The 18,068-nt window shown below is 41.0% G+C and overlaps 1 protein-coding gene and 1 pseudogene across 10 annotated transcripts in view; one reads left to right on the forward strand and one right to left on the reverse strand.

Moving 5' to 3' along the window:
• The window catches only part of BCAS3 (BCAS3 microtubule associated cell migration factor), a 1,120,339-nt gene that overhangs the window by 538,135 nt on the left and 564,136 nt on the right, over window positions 1–18,068 (forward strand). For all 10 annotated transcript variants that reach the window (XR_012688055.1, XM_075195324.1, XM_075195323.1 and 7 more), the window contains one exon: window positions 1,365–1,530. Coding sequence is in view for 9 of the 10 variants with exons in the window: in XM_075195324.1 (XP_075051425.1) it covers window positions 1,365–1,530 (166 nt within the window). In the remaining variant the exon portion in view is untranslated. The remainder of the gene's footprint in view (window positions 1–1,364; window positions 1,531–18,068) is intronic.
• LOC142140591 (E3 SUMO-protein ligase KIAA1586-like) lies at window positions 10,211–12,419 on the reverse strand (annotated as a pseudogene).

An 18,068-nucleotide genomic window follows, 5' to 3' on the forward strand; every position in this document is an offset into this window, starting at 1 on the left:
TTGGCAAGTATGGCCTTAACTCCACCAGAAGTCCAGATGCAGGGATGTCTCATGCAGAACACTGTCCAGACTCCACTGCTGCCCAGTGGCAAGCACACGATATCTAGAGGAGTGGTATACAGGTGTTAGATTTCGGAACAATAAACTTGACACAGTAAGCTGATAACAGACAATTGTGATGATTTGAGTTCTTTTCTATGTTTTATGCTCTAACATGTACCTTCATCACACTGTTCCCCCTGCATCACAATGTGGCCCCCGCAGCACCCCCCTGGTTAACAATGCCCCCCCACAGCACACCGCCCCTCCCTGGATAATAATGTCCCCCCTTGCAGCACACTGGCCCTCCACTGCTTAACAATATCCCCCTTTGCAGCACACTAGCCCTCCCCTGCTTAACAATGTACCCCCCGCAGCACACTGCCCCTCCCTGCTAAGCAATGCCCCCCCCTGCTAAACAATGCCCCACCCCAAAGCACCACCGCCCCCACTTGCTTAACAATGTCCTCCCCCCACAGCAGCACAACACCCCCACCCTGCTTAAAAATGTTCTTCTCCCGCGGTGTATTAACCTTCTTAATAAAAATGTGCTCCCTCCGCCCGCAGCACACCACCTTCCCGTATTTTACTTTACTTTACTTACCTGCTGGACCTTTTCATGCTGCTGCTCTTCTCTGCCGGGCTGCTCACTGACTGTCGGGATGTGAAGATGACATCACTCCCAACAGTCAGTGAGGGGAGAGGGGCGGGAGGCACAGTCCCATCGTGAGTGGAGGTGGGGGGGCGGCGATCAATCACCCCACCCCCACCATGGATTTGCAACTGTGCGGCGGCCATGGAAGGTAAACTCAGTGGCCGCCGCACAGCAATAAACAATATAAAATATTTCAGGGGGGCCCCCAGAGCCCGGTGCCCTAGACAGCTGCCTAACGCTGCCTGGGAGAGTGTGTGACGTTTGCCGCACTCTCCTTGTTCCTGGTCACCAGAAAACAGGCAGCATGTTGTCCTCAAACAACAAATAGCTAGATGGGTAACAGACAAAGCAGCAGTAGGAGCAAGGGCAGATTCAATGTAAGACATTGAGGGACCAGCCCGGTTGTGTCATACCCCAAGTAAGTAATCAGTTGGAACAGGCTTCACTGATTCATAATCCGTTCTGAATCAGTTTTGGATGATATTATGCTTTTAAGTTTTCATATTCAACAATCACCTTCTGCTTTAGGCAAACAACTTTGCAAAGAATACATTTTAAAACAAATATTTAGATATTTATTTGTTTTTATTTTATTTATTTTTTACAGACTTATAAGTAGTGAATTTTAGTTGTTTTCATGAAAAATGCTTTCCCCTCTCTTCCCTTTTAGATCAGTCCAAGCAGTATGTGGTGGAATCTCTGTACATCATTAGTTGTTATGGGACTTTAGTAGAACATGTGCTGGAACCTCGACCTCTGAGCACTGCACCAAAGATAAACGATGACACACCCTTGGAAATGTGGACATCCCCACGTGCCAGTTGGACTATAGCTAGGTATGATACTAACGGTATCTAAGTGTCTGATATCATGAATGTCAAAATGCACTTAAATAATTTTAATAGCAATAGCTCAGCTCGTCCCAGTGCAGCATTACCAAAAATCTGCTTGCGTAGATTTAATTCTCCCTACTGCACTTTAACTTGGTACTGCACTGGATGTGGGTGTGTTATTCATATCTGTTTCATTAAAAATTAGCTGAACTAATTAGGTCATTGTCTGGCGTGATAATGAACTGAGCCAAGCCTTGAGTTTTGTACACATTCATGTGTTTCATATTTTTTATAAAATGTTATATGTAGTTTGTGTATCATGTCTGTATCTATGTACATATACATTATCCTTGTGTATACATATATGTGCCTATACATTCATGGGTCGCTACTGGTATCTACACATGTGCCCCCCATGCCGGACAGTTAAATTCTATTTTGGGCCACCTGGTCGTCCAGTGGTAATGCGATGGAGACAGCCTTTGCAGTCTGTGCAGGGGCTGTCTCATCGCATAGTACTCACTGCAGCCGCATCATTCATTCATAAAATATTGTACTACAGCTTGAAGTACAATATTCTGTGAATGAATGATGCCACCGCAGTGAGTACTATGCGATGAGACAGCTCCTGCAGAGACCGCAAAGGCTGTCTCCATCGCATCTCACTTGTAAGTAGAGATGGTCACTGACCCCCGTGTTTTGGTTTTGGATTCGGTTTTGGATCTGGATTACCGTCGTGTTTTGGTTTTGGTTTTGGTTTTGCAAAACCGCCATTGCGTGTTTTGGTTTTGGTTTTGGTTTTGTTTGGTTTTGTTTTGCTATTTTTTGGGAAAATCCATGTTTTTGGGCCTAAATTAACCCAATTTAGTGCTCCAACTGTTTTAGAGACAAGTAATCTAATTGTTGAGGTAATAAATCATCCAAAAAAACAGTTTAATTCTTCGTTGGTAGGCCTATTCTACACACAAAACAGATTGTCTTCCTCTCCATCTATGCATATTGGCAATGCAGCCATCGTCTTTGAATGTATATTACACCCTACACTTATAGTTAAATATGTAAAGAAATGGAAAAAGCCAGTTTGCTTTCTGTCTCTCTAGGCCCCCCTCCACTTGTATAAAATACTAAAAAATTCAGCCATTATAGACTGTACAATATTAATTGACATGGAGAAAGACAGTTTGGGGTCACTCTGTCTCTCTAGGCCCCCCTCCACTTGTATAAAATACTAAAAAATTCAGCCATTATAGACTGTACAATATTAATTGACATGGAGAAAGACAGTTTGGGGTCACTCTGTCTCTCTAGGCCCCCCTCCACTTGTATAAAATACCAAAAAATTCAGCCATTATAGACTGTACAATATTAATTGACATGGAGAAAGCCAGTTTGGTTTCTGTCTCTCTAGGCCCCCCTCCACTTGTATAAAATACTAAAAAATTCAGCCATTATAGACTGTACAATATTATGAAAAATGGACAAAGCCAGTTTAGGGTCACTCTGTCTATGACACCCTACCCTTAAGGATAAATTGCCCTAACAGCAGCCTTTCAAGATGGTATGTGATATGGAAATGCCACAAGTCCCTTTCCTCTTTGGGGGTAGATTGCACCCTACACTTACATAGAAAGTTTTAAAAAGATGTTATCGGCATCATCTTCAGCTTCATCCTCACCCTCATCAGTGTGTACGTCATCATCACAGACTATCAATTCATCGCCGCTTGAATCCGCCATTAGAGAACAGTCAGTGCTTGGATGTCTTGGATGGTGAAGGCCTTCCTCGTGGAAGATGTAGTTCATTTTTATAAACATCATTTTCTCCACATTTTTGGGAAGTAACCTTCTACGGCGATCACTGACTAAGTTCCCTGCTGTGCTGAACACTCGTTCAGAGTACACACTGGAGGGTGGGCAGCTTAGGTATTGCAAAGCAAGTTTGTACATGGGTTTCCAAATGGCTTGCTTTTCTTCCCAGTAAGGAAAGGGACTGTCTGACATTTCCATATCAACTACCTCTTGAAAGTAATCCTCCACCATCCTTTGCATGTTTATACTCCTATTGGATGGACTTATGGGCAAAGTGACACTTTTTTTTGAAAAATCCTTCAAACCAGCCCAGATGTTAAATTGTTCTCGTCTGCCCCCTGTGTCTTCCCTGCTTCTTTTTTGGAAATTTAATTTTTTACGAGCAACAGCTTGAGAAAGTGAAGGAGGACACGTCGTCAAGCCGAGGCCCAGTTCAGCGGCCAACTTGCTGAGCAATAGCTCCTTGCAAAAGTTCACATCTCGCTCATTTACAAGTAAAGACTCAATGTAGGTTTTAAACCTTGGATCAAGCACAGTGGCCAAAACGTACTGATCCGAGTTCAAGATCTTAATAACTCGAGGATCATTGTGAAGCGAATTAAGTACTTGATCGACAAGGCCAACATACTTTGCTGAATTGCTTGCTTTCAGCTCCTCCTTCATTTTCTCAAGCTGCTTTTCCAATAGTCTAATTAAAGGAATGACTTGGCTCAAACTAGCAGAGTCTGCACTGACCTCACATGTCACAACTTCAAATGGTTTCAGCACCTTGCACAGCACTGAAAGGATTCCCCACTGTGCAAGAGTGAAATACATCCCCCCTCCTTTCCCAATGTCATGACTTGTGCAATATGCTTGGATGGCTTTGCGCTGTTCCTCCATCCTCTGAAGCATGTACAGGGTGGAATTCCACCGAGTTACCACCTCTTGCTTAAGTTGGTGGCAGGGCAAGTTAAACTGCTCTTGGAGCTGCTGTAATCTCCTACATGCTGTGGCTGAATGCCTGAAATGGCCTGAAATTTTACGGGCCACCGAAAGCATCTCCTGCACCTCACGGTTATTTCGTAGGAAGCTCTGCACCACCAAGTTGATGGTGTGAGCAAAACAGGGAATATGTTGGAAATCACCCAGCTGTAATGCTCGCACTATATTGTTGGCGTTATCTGAAATGACATACCCTGGGGAGAGTCCGAGTGGTATAAGCCATGCATCAATCACATCTCTCAGTTTGCGTAACAAATTGTCAGCCGTATGCCTGTTAGTGAAGCCGGTGATACAAAGAGTGGCCTGCCTGTGACAAATGTTACGTAGTGGTGTACATGCTGCTGCTGTTCCTGCTGGTGAAGGTGAATGACCAACCCAGTGGGCTGTCACAGTCATATAGTCTTTGGTTTGGCCACTTCCACTTGTCCACATATCTGTGGTTAAGTGAACAGTGGGCAGAATGGCATTTTTCAGCGCAATCTCTACATTTTTACACACTTTTTGGTATAGTTGTGGAATAGCTTTACGGGAGAAATGGTGTCGCGATGGAATTCTGTAACGCGGACACAAAACCTCAATTAACTGTGAAAAACCAGCTGCGTTTATTGTGGAGATTGGACGCAGATCTAACACTAACATTGCAGCCATGGCGTCTGTGATTCGCTTGGCGACTGGGTGACTGCTGTCATATTTGCTTCCCCTCGCAAATGATTGTTTCACAGTTAATTGCTGAAATGTAGGACTGCTCATTTTATTCACCTGCCTCTGGGATGACGATTCACCCCCAGCAGCAGCAACAGCAGCAGCAGGACTAACGCTTTCTTCAGAGGAATCAATAATAGTGCCGGAGTCATCCAGCCTTAAGTGGGATGCCGGGCTAACTCCGAGCGCTACTGAGGATATTGATGAGGATGGTGTGGTGGGTGTATTTTGTAGCCGTCGGTATGTCGGTGAGCGGAGGGTCTTAGCTGATGAGGGAGTGCTTGTATTCTTTTGGGAAGAACTTTCAGCTTTTCCCAACACTTTGCCATGAACTCTCGTTAAATGGCGTAACATAGACGAGGTTCCAAGATGGTTAAGGTCCCTCCCTCGACTGACTGTGGCTTCACATACACTACAAATGGCTATACAATTGTTGTCTGGATTTGGGTAGAAATAATTCCACACATAAGAAGTGGATTTTTTTGTTTTATGCCCAGGCATGACAATGGCCTTTTTCTTGTCACGTGCCAGAACTGCTGCCACTGGTGCAGGACTTACACAAACAACCTCATCCTCATCAACATCCTCATTAGCGCCCTCGTCGCCTACACAAATCTCCCCCTCATCCTCTTCTAATTCCAAAGTGGCATCCTCAATTTGGGTATCACCGGCTACACTCGGGCTATTAAGGCACACATCAGCAGAATGCTCACGATTAGACATCCCACTGTTGGATGGACTCTCCACAGGGATTGTTGTCATTTGTGAATCAGAGCAAATATTCTCCTGTAATGCCTCACTGGTATCTTGCAGCTCAGCTTTGACGCGTAACAGTAGTTGTGCACCAATTGTAGCCTGGGTAACTTTTTGGGATCTGCCACTAATAGCCAAAGGTGAAGGCCTCATTCTCTCTTTGCCACTGCGTGTGTAGAATGGCATGCTTGCAATTTTTTTTTTATCGTCACTTAACTTTTGCTCAGTTACACTTCTTTTTCGCTTCAATACAGTAAATTTTTTTTTGGTTTTTGTTTTTTGCACTAATTTGAAAACACTCTGTTGTTTGACATCGCCTTGGCCAGATGACGTACTGGGAACACTAACATCAGGACTGGTGACAGAACCTGGTTGCTCATTTAGATCATATGTGGACTGCTTTGAATCCATTCTGAGCGCAAACCACTGAGGAGTGCTAAAAATTATTGAGTAGATACTGCTGACAGATATGACTTTTGACAGCCAGAAATATTAATGCACAATTAGGGAGGACACCCCAAAAACACTGAGGAGTGCTACAAATTATTGAGTAGATACTGCTGACAGATATGACTTTTGACAGCCAGAAATATTAATGCACAATTAGGGAGGACACCCCAAAAACACTGAGGAGTGCTAAAAATTATTGAGTAGATACTGCTGACAGATATGACTTTTGACAGCCAGAAATATTAATGCACAATTAGGGAGGACACCCCAAAAACACTGAGGAGTGCTACAAATTATTGAGTAGATACTGCTGACAGATATGACTTTTGACAGCCAGAAATATTAATGCACAATTAGGGAGGACACCCCAAAAACACTGAGGAGTGCTAAAAATTATTGAGTAGATACTGCTGACAGATATGACTTTTGACAGCCAGAAATATTAATGCACAATTAGGGAGGACACCCCAAAAACACTGAGGAGTGCTACAAATTATTGAGTAGATACTGCTGACAGATATGACTTTTGACAGCCAGAAATATTAATGCACAATTAGGGAGGACACCCCAAAAACACTGAGGAGTGCTACAAATTATTGAGTAGATACTGCTGACAGATATGACTTTTGACAGCCAGAAATATTAATGCACAATTAGGGAGGACACCCCAAAAACACTGAGGAGTGCTACAAATTATTGAGTAGATACTGCTGACAGATATGACTTTTGACAGCCAGAAATATTAATGCACAATTAGGGAGGACACCCCAAAAACACTGAGGAGTGCTAAAAATTATTGAGTAGATACTGCTGACAGATATGACTTTTGACAGCCAGAAATATTAATGCACAATTAGGGAGGACACCCCAAAAACACTGAGGAGTGCTAAAAATTATTGAGTAGATACTGCTGACAGATATGACTTTTGACAGCCAGAAATATTAATGCACAATTAGGGAGGACACCCCAAAAACACTGAGGAGTGCTACAAATTATTGAGTAGATACTGCTGACAGATATGACTTTTGACAGCCAGAAATATTAATGCACAATTAGGGAGGACACCCCAAAAACACTGAGGAGTGCTAAAAATTATTGAGTAGATACTGCTGACAGATATGACTTTTGACAGCCAGAAATATTAATGCACAATTAGGGAGGACACCCCAAAAACACTGAGGAGTGCTACAAATTATTGAGTAGATACTGCTGACAGATATGACTTTTGACAGCCAGAAATATTAATGCACAATTAGGGAGGACACCCCAAAAACACTGAGGAGTGCTACAAATTATTGAGTAGATACTGCTGACAGATATGACTTTTGACAGCCAGAAATATTAATGCACAATTAGGGAGGACACCCCAAAAACACTGAGGAGTGCTACAAATTATTGAGTAGATACTGCTGACAGATATGACTTTTGACAGCCAGAAATATTAATGCACAATTAGGGAGGACACCCCAAAAACACTGAGGAGTGCTAAAAATTATTGAGTAGATACTGCTGACAGATATGACTTTTGACAGCCAGAAATATTAATGCACAATTAGGGAGGACACCCCAAAAACACTGAGGTGTGCTACAAATTATTTAGTAGATACTGCTGACAGATATGACTTTTGACAGCCAGAAATATTAATGCACAATTATGGGGGACACCCCAAAAGCGCTGGGGAGTGCCAAATATGAAGAAAAAATAATAAACCTCTATCCTCCTCTCTGCACTAGCGATTTTGGTTAGAGCAATTGCAAGAACAATATGGTATTCTCTGTCCCTGCTCTAATTAGCCTATGACTACACCCTGCTCTCTCCCTCTGTCAAATGGCGATGGATTGCTGTGGAGGCGTGTATTTATAAAGTTGAAGTATCGCGAGAACCGAGTCCCGAGATCCGACGACGTCACAATGACGTTCGGCCTCGATTTGGATTCGGAATGGGCGGGAGAGTACCGAGCTGCTCAGCTCGGTACTCGGATACCCAAAGTTCGGGTGGGTTCGGTTCTCGGAGAACCGGACCCGCCCATCTCTACTTGTAAGGTAGTGGCTAGATCCCCATCACCCTGTGACATCAGCAGGTCATGTGACTGCTGCAGTCACATGGTGCACAGTGCAGGAACTGCTGCTGGAAATCGTCATGTTCCTGCGCGCTGTGTCACTGAGGGAGTAAAAGGTAAGAAGAAAGGGTTAAGTGATGGGGAGGGGGCATGTGTGTGTGTAAAGCATGTGGCAGAGGGGACATATGTGGGCAGAGGGGGTATGTGTGTGTAAAGCATGTGACAGAAGGGGAATGTGTGTATAAAGCATGAGGCAGAGGGTGAATGTGTGTGTAAAGCATGTGGCAGAGGGGACATGTGTGTGTAAAGCATGAGGCAGAGGGGGTGTGTGTGTGTGTGTGTGTGTGTGTAAAACATGTGGCAGAGGGGGGTATGTGTGTGTAAAGTGTTATGAATATGGTTTTATGAATCATTTTAACATGGTGTTTTGAAATGTTTAATGTAGTTTTATTTGAATAAATAAAAGTATTTGCACACCACTGCCTCTATTATATCTAAATATAACAGACTTATCTGGTACCATTCCTTATTAATCCATAGATTGTAAACTTGCGAGCAGGGTTCTCTTACCTCTCCGTCTGCATGTATTACCCAGTATTGTTTTATTAATGTTTGTTCCCGATTGTAAAGCGCTACGGAATTTGTTGGCGCTTTATAAATAAATGTTGATGATGATCTACCCAATCATAATAGACTTAATATAACATTTGTTTATACAATAACTAGTATTGACCATCACAATATGATTAGTTAATAGCACATTACCCATGCTAGGTCCTATCATAAGCAACAACCCCTATACATATTATAAAGTACAAAGGAGTTTTTACATACTGTCCAGTAAGCGCCTGACAAGTTTATACCTTAATACACTTTGTATTACACATTTTGATAGTGCTGGGTTAATCATATATGTGTTTATGTAAAATTTGATAGGTCTGGACCACCTATAGACCTGCAGCTGCTTTAGTTATACAAAGACAACTGTCTAAGGGGGTTTCTTTACTAAACTGCAGGTTTAAAAAAGTGGAGATGTTACCTATATCAACCAATCAGATTCTAGTTATCATTTATATAATACATTCTACAAAATGACAGCTAGAATCTGGTTGCTATAGCCCACATCTTCCACTTTTTCAAACCCTCAGTTTAGTAAATATACCCCTTATTCAGTGGTGGGATTCAAAAAAATTAACAACAGGTACTATGTCCTAATGACCATTTTAACTATACCAAAAGATATACCGAAAGGTAGTCTAACAATTCACGCATTAAATACTGCAATAAGAACAGTAAAAGAGGTAAAGACAACTAGATTATGTGTAATGGAAGATTTTTAATATTAAATACCTCATAAACAGTTAGTGAAGATATTTCCATATTGCTGTTTGATTGGCGTCCTCACTTGCAATTTTCTTTGCTTTTATCCGAGCATCATCAGCTGTGTGATTTACCCTTAACCATCTTTGCACTGTAGGAGTAGGATTCCATTCCTTCAGCGGTAGGCCGACAAGACCGATAATCATAATGTTTGATATATTGGAAACAGTTAGCCGACTTCTCTTCTCAGAACATATAATGTTCATCTTTGAAAAACCCCTTTCTGCTTCTGCTGAACTTACAGCAATTGTTCTGACAATATTTCTAGCTCTTTGAACACTTTCAGGAATTGAATAGTTCTCGTTGCTTTTTAACACATTTTCCACAAAATCTCGATACTCATTAATCTCAATTTGGTAATTGAAAAATGTATTAAATACATGCAATTGCTCTTCAGCTGCTTTCCATGGAACTATTACTTCTTCAATATTCCAGTAATCTGGCTCCAAAAAAATTTGTAATGTATTACTATCATCAAATTGGCTACAACTTGCTTTTAAATGGCCACAATCCATTAATCTTTTTTTTAAATTCGTTACAATGCCTTATAAGAGTGTTTTCCGAGGAAGGCCAACAAACCGATGATTTTCTACAAAATCGATTTTTTTGTAGCTTTCTGAAGTAATTAATTCATTAACCTTTTTTTCGTATGGACCCTTTTCTTTTTCAAGCATTTCACATGCTTTAATAGATTGAATCACAAGTTTTTCAGCCTTTATTATGTCTGTATTTCTTGCTTGCAGTGCATTGGAAAGCAGAGAAATTTCGTTTAAAATCAGTTAAAAAAAATATATTTTTAAGACGGGTAGCCATACCCAAGTACTTGGCATTTGAAGAAAAATAGTGATGTAGTGCAGGATAAGCGCGCCACACAGCTATGGTTGACCTTAAACTACAGGCAGCCCATCTTGGTCCCAAAACTCTACCAATCTTAATAATTTCAATTCCAAGTTGTTCGGATATTTTGGTAAGTTCAATCTGGTTCTTATTGGATTGATGAAAAATAGTATATATCTTATCAAGGAATATTTTGAAATGATTTACTTGCTTTATTTCCTTTATTGAGTCATCTAAAACAAGTTGGAGGCGATGGTTTAAACAGTGCCATATTATTATGTTTGGGAAGTCTTTTGTGATCCTAGTGCTCACTCCAGATTTTCGCCCAAGCATAACACTTGCACCATCAGAGCAAAATCCGATTAAATTTTTTTGTAAGTAGTTCTTGGTAAGCCCAATTTTATGTAAGCTTTCCAGAACTGAAGAACATATTGTCTCTGCATCTTGTTTTTCCAATTCAACTAGCTCAACAAAAATTTTTGGAGATGAAACTGAGTCCTCAACTTTTAAGAACAGTATTATAACTGGTTTGCAAGATATAGTTGAAGCTTCATCAATAATCAAACATATTTTCTTATCTTTTTCAGTAATTTTAGTAAATATGTCTTTTTTAATTTCCTTGGCAATAAAATCTACTATTTTCACAGCAGTTTTACGTGAATGCAATCCTATTCCCATATCTAATCCATTTTTCATTTGCAGTTCGATCTCATCTTCTATGTCTTAAAATGGTTTACATCTTTTTGTCAGGCTGTAAATTGTATTAAATACTCTACAAGTAGTACTGAAATATTTTTTATTCATTGTATCTACTACGTTTGTTATAGTATCCTGCTCACGTATTTTGAAGTTGTCTTTACAAATGTTATGAGCCTTTGATGAAAAATGTTCTTTCATTTTTTTCCTTAGAGAAGCTTGTTGTTCCATTCTGTTTTTCCCTGATGCCTCAATCTGAAAACCTTTCCACTCTTTTGACACATGAACACTTTTCTCTTTTATGAAATCATATTTTGCACACTACTCACAACCTAACGTTTTGTTACAAATGCCCAGGGCTTCATATTTTTCTTTAAAATTTTTATATTGTTGCACTGACCAGCATTCCGGAAGACTCTCTGCAATATTGGAGTTGTTGTGATTTTCTATTTCAATTGACGTGCTGCTTTCTTCACACTGGATTGGTTGTGCTAGTGCCTGTGTTGAACCTTCCAAGGGCAGTTCTGATACAACAGCAGAATCTGACTTTGTTTTCTTATTGAAAAAATCTCTCAAAGTATGTTGCCTTTTCATCCTTTGTTTCAAGGGCTACATAAAAAAAATTGTATATAATAACTTTATTTATGGACATGGAAGTAGAAGCATACATCTTAGCCTCACTCTAAGTACAGAAGTCATGGTCCCATGGCAGCATGAAGAATCTTCATCATACTACTGCGCCATTTTGATTCCCCCCTCCCACCCCCACCACTACAGGCTAATTAAAATGGCTCCTCTCCTCTCTGGCCAGCCCTCAGCCAGCCCAGCAACCAGCCCAGCCATACTGCCTTCCCTCTCAGTCTCTCCCCAATTTGTGCAGCTACCTGGCAGCCCCTGAGCTAACCTTCTCCTCCTCAGCAAGCTACTAGCAGCCTTCAGCCGCCCTTCCCCTCATACTGCATAACTGCGCACCATTTTGATGCCCCCGGCAAGCCCGCCCGGCCCCTCTCTTGCCACATTAAACACTGCAGTGACAGGCTCAGCACATCAGCATCATCACGGTTACTTACCCCAGATGCCGACGGTCGGCGATGGTGAGTGACCCAGTAATGTCCGTACTCCCGGCCCGGGCTGCCTGTCTGCTCTGCTCTTCTGCGCTGTCGCGTGATGGCTGATGGTGGCTCCGCGGCCTCCACCCTGGGCTGGATCTTCTTCTCGCATCTCTCCTCTGCACAGTCTGTTGTGCGTTCAGGACACGTGTAGGGGCAGCCAATCGTTGCAAAGAACAAGGGAGGCAGGGTGGGGCTTACATGATGACTGACAGCCTGGACAGCCCTGCACAGCTTAGAACAGCAGAGCCAGGCCGGTGTGAGCTATTAAACTGATTTGGGATCGTTGTCCAGGCCAGCAGGGCAAGCTGCAGTGCACAAGGTGTAAAAATTTAAAGCAGCCGCACAGCAGGCCAGCAAACGGTTCTGCCGAACCGCAAGTAGTTTAGGAATCGGTTCTATAGAACCGGTGCGAACCGGCTGAATCCCACCACTGCCCTTATTGAGGTTTGTTTAAGCCTGTAAGGATTCTGCTGAAAAACATGAGTGGGTGTGAAACCCTGTTCTTTCTGTAAAAATAAGCCCAGGAGGTCTTAATATAGTGTGGAAAGTAGGCTATTAATTTAATGGTGGACTTTGGGTCGGAGCCAATTATTTAATAGTGGATGCTATTAATTTATTTGTGGGGTGATGGTGGGGCTATTTAATTTAATAGTGGGGCCTATTAGTTTAAGGTGAGGTGACAGAACCTTTAATTTAATGCTGGGGTGGTTTGGGGCTATTAATTGAATATGGGGCTGAGTTTGGGGAGGAGGGCTATTTATTAAATGTGAATATGAATTATGTAATGCAGGGGATGGTTGTGGAAAATGGTTATATTTATTAAACGAAAATGCTATTTAATTTATTGCTGTGGCTGTTTGGTTGAAGGGAAATAGGTTTATTTATTAAAAGGGAATACTGTTAATTTAATGTTCAAGCTAGTTGTAGGGATCTATTTATCAAAAGTGAATAAGATTATTTTAATGTCAGTGCTGGAGGGGGGTGGGGGGGGGCTTAATTATAATACGTGGGTGATATATTGATTTAATGCCTGGGATGGTTGGAGTAAATTTCATGTACCCATTTTTTTTTACCAAATAGGGCTTCCAAGGATCCAGACAATTGCGCTAAAGACACCAGCAGCCACAGGTGGTGAAAGTGACAATAACAGGTAGGAGAGAGCAGGACATTCTGTCAACTGTCCTGAATATGGTGGGGCAGACACAAATTTGTGTGACTTTCTCGCTTAGTCAGGATTTGATCCGACTACAAGGACAGTTGGGAGGTATGTCCCGCTCCACACTGTACTGCTTGTAAAGGCAGAGCTGCGTGTACCTAACAGTAGTGCACACAGTATTGCCTGTATGGTTGTCTAAAATGATAACCATGTTACATCATAGGGTCCCCCTATCTATAATCCCCTGTGCCCCCCAAGAGCCTTAATCCAGTTCTGGGCCATGGTGTCAGATTGAAGCCTAGTGCTCTGCTCCTCCTACCAGTACCACACCCTATATTATTTGTTTTATTCTTTGTTTTAGGTTAACCCTAAAAGAAATAATAACCCTATTAGAATATAGGGCAAAGCAAAAACAAGCCTTTTGCTGGCAAAACTTCTTGTTTTTAAAGTAAAAGGGCTTTTTGCATTTTGATAAATGAGCACCTGTGTTCAGTACTGTAATAGAACATTATTATATAATCTATTGCTATAATATGATATATACCCCATTATAATCAGCCAGGTATGAACAAAAAGAAATATATAAATAAATAAATAAAATGCAATATAAAGTGAGGTTTGTTTTTTGTTGCATTATTTGTTTTCATTATTTAAGATTTATCATTTAAAATAATAAAGCATCACTGGTTTAAGCAACACTAAAATAGCCTCTTTTTATATTGATAATTATATTGTACCAAAAACCACCCTTTAAGAATGGGGCACTACTTATGGGCCAGTGCTGTGTGCTTGCCCCCCAGGCTAAAGTCTGTCAGCCAGCCCCTGGTTAAGGGACATACAAGCCTGTTGGAATCGTCAAAGAACTTATGGTTACTATGAATCCTTATACAATATAGCAAAGGCCCTCTCCACTGGTGATACAGCAGAGAACTACATAACTACTGACCTTCTCCAGCAAATCTCTGAACGCTCGAACACCAATCAATCTTGAGGAGACCTTAGTAGCCATTAAAGCCCTTAAATCCTCATCAGTGCTGGGTGCTGATGGTTTAACACCCCAATATTACAAAAGTTTTTGTCGGTACTCGCACCATTTGGTACCAACTTTTTTGTTAAGATGATGGAGGAACCTGCCTTTGATCCTGTAGCAACTTTGGAATTACCTTGTATTAGTCGGGGAAAGGCCCCACTCTCTGTCCTACAGACCCATTTAATTTCTAGACGTCTACCTCAAAATTTATGCTAAAGTGTTAACAAACCTACTAAACCCGCTTCTTCTCCCTTTTGATTCATCCGGACCAAGATACAAGGCTGTCAGGCCATGGCTAATGCCAGATGGACCATTGACCGAAATCACTCTATACATAAACCAAAAAGTCCCTTCCTCTTTTTGGCATCCTACACTTAAAAAGTCTTTGATTTTCCTTTCATGTTTAGAGTGTTCAGAGCAATAGGTTTCACGGGGAAATTCCTTGATGGTATTTCAGCCTTATACCACTCTCCCAGAGTAATGTTCTCGGCTAATGGTATAATATCTTCTTTGGAATCACTTTGGCATGAGGAAAGGGTGTCCCTTTTTACCGCTGATCTTTGTGAATCCTTTGTTGAGAAAATATGATTTAATCATGGAACAGCTTGTACATCTTATAGAAAAACAGAACATACAATTGCCTTCTAAGATTGCAACGTCCTACTAATGATTGCGGGTCCTGGACTATTTTTCCCAAACCTCTTCCAAGTAAATCGAAAATAACTTTATATTACATTACAGAACCAACCCCTGAGGTATTTGGTATTTCAAATAATCAACCATTATCCTTCAACTTTTCTCTTATACAAGTTCTTTCTGAGATTAAATCTGACTTCGATGCCACCATTATATATCCTGGATTGGCCATATCAGCACCATCAAAATGAATATGCTCCCTGTTTGCATGTTTTTGCAACACTGTACCTCACAATTTATATGGGCTAAGAAACGCCTTAGGGTCAGACTTCGCGATCTGCGGAGACCCACAAAATCAGCTAGAATATTGACATTAGTGTAAGCAGAAAACTTGAGGTTTTTGTATCCCTTTTCTCTGCCTTCTGGCTTCCACTCCCGCTTTGTCCAATGTCACTGTCTAGCCATACTGTGATCTGTATCCCTTGTAATTTAGACCAATAAATTATACGAGTTGACCCTATCTCCCTGCCCCATTGACCCTCTCTACAACAACCCAAGGTTAGCTTCTATTCAGACCCTAAGTTCTTTTGAACCATAGCTAGCGGGTGGCATAAGACACATGAATTACATTACACACTTATTTCCCTTTATTATTTTTTACAACATTCAGGTACAGCTTAATGTTCCTGATCTTTTTTTTCAATGTCTACAATTAAGACACTTTCATTACACAATTAAAGACCCATCACCACATTTCAGTCATTAAGTCTGACTCAAGCCCCAATGAAGGGCCTAGTATCTGCACTGTATACTGAACTAAAAACACTTAGGGGTATATTTACTACAGGTTTGAAAAAGTGGAGCTGTTGCCTAAAGCAACCAATCAGATTCTAGCTGTCATTTTGTAGAATGTACTAAATAAATGATAACTAAAATCTGATTGGTTGGACTAGGCAACATCTCCACTTTTTCAAACCCGCAGTTTTGTAAATATACCCTATAGTCTAGTTCCAAGAGACCCACATCAAATGGCATGAGAGGTGGACATGGGAGCAAACTGGATGATGAGGAATAAACGAAACTCAACTTCCAGTTCCGTCTACATCAGAATAAAAAACGTCTACTGTTTCTAGTACTGCTGATACTATGTACCAACTAGGTTATAGAACATTAACCCAGATGCTTCTAGTAGATGCTGGAGTGAGTGCCCCGCAGATGGCTCATTCCTTCACATTTGGTGGCATTGCCATAAACTTACTCCATTAGAATAAATTGATACATCACAATATCTAGACTGCCACTTGACAACTTGTGGCAGATGGGAAAAAGCTCTTCAAAGACCTTCAATAAAATCTGGCAGCCCTGGACATCATGGTTCAGTGCCCACCTCACATTTTTATTATTTGCCTACATACTGATATAATCAGCCTACCATTAGATCTAACTGAACAGGTAATATTTCTTTAAGAAAATGGGAGCATCCTTTGTCAGCCTTCTTGGATCACGCCCCCCCAGACCTTCCCCCTTCTACATGCTAATAAGCTAACAGCTACCTACCCCTCACCACTGCCCTCCCCCACTCTCATTCTTTCCATATAATTAAAATTTATCAGCAACTTATGCTGTTTGTGACTACTAATTATAACTCACTCTAAATATAGCACCTTGTACTACTTACAGTATGTTCCCTCTTGTCTTTGAAGAATGCATGCTCTGTATTATACACTGAATGAATAAGGTATTTTTTAAAAGAGAGAGAGATTTGGTGTATCTACTGCACATTCATATAAATTGGATTAAGATTCATCATTCTTTTTAATGAAATCTGATAAACTGATTTGCTGCTGTAGGTCTATGGATATTTATGCACATCAGGCGGCAAGGCTAGTTTTTAAGATTTTTAAATAAATCAGTTTAGACCTTATTCCTATTTGTGTATTCCATTTCATAAAATAAATGGAAATAAAAAAGCCACAAAAACTTTATATAAACTTTGTTAAATATACATAACCGTATTGTCAGCTCCTGCTGCTTGTTGGGGAGGGTACTAGTGGGCTCGATGAGAACCCCCTCCTCCTCCACTTTCTACCATAGGTACCAGCACTTAAGCTTGCCACCCCTTGGGTATTCTGTCCATTTCAGCTATCCGACCTCCATGTTTTGGCGATCACCATTCTTTGCAGTGTTCAGTTGAGATTTCCAACATCAGGGGACCCAATTAAAGCGTACCCAATCAAAGAGACCACCACAAACAGCTGTTATCACTGAAACACAATGAGTTTGATACTTGGTGCGTAGCTTAGTTGTTTGCTGTCAAAAAGAGCAAGGTGTGCGGGTGTGTGCGGTTGTCTTCTGGTACCACTAACAGGTTCCAGTGAAGCTGGAGAAGATCCAGCTGCTGTTGCTTATTTTATGAATAGCCAGATGTCTTCCAATTTGGCTACCTGTGCTGTGGACAAATCAGAAAGAGATGCTGTTGCTTTGCTCTCAGGAGCAATGTTGTACCGGTTCTGACCAGCATTAAAAAATATGCAATTATATCACAGTTTAGGTCAAATCAAAGCAGCAACACAGAAACTTCTAAGGACTTCACCAACTTCATAATTTGTGTTCCATGTAGCCCGCCGCACCCCAACCTTCTGTACAAATACTAACTGCCTGTGCTGAATGAGAACTGCGCTCTAGTCCAGTACCAACATAAATGACAGTGTGCTTACCATAGTAATATATAGTATATGGCCCACATTGAGTGCAGTGTATATTCTTTAAGTGACAGGAAATATAATAGCATTGTTTCTTCAGACGTTCATAAATTATATTTCTGTAAGTATAGTACCATTACTTACAGTTATTACCATTACCCACTAATTTATATATGCATTAACGTGATTGTCTAGCACAGCAGCACTGTTCCATTGGTTTTCTAATAAAAGCTA

This window comes from Mixophyes fleayi, chromosome 2 (genome assembly GCF_038048845.1).
Source record: "Mixophyes fleayi isolate aMixFle1 chromosome 2, aMixFle1.hap1, whole genome shotgun sequence".
NCBI lineage: Eukaryota > Metazoa > Chordata > Amphibia > Anura > Limnodynastidae > Mixophyes > Mixophyes fleayi.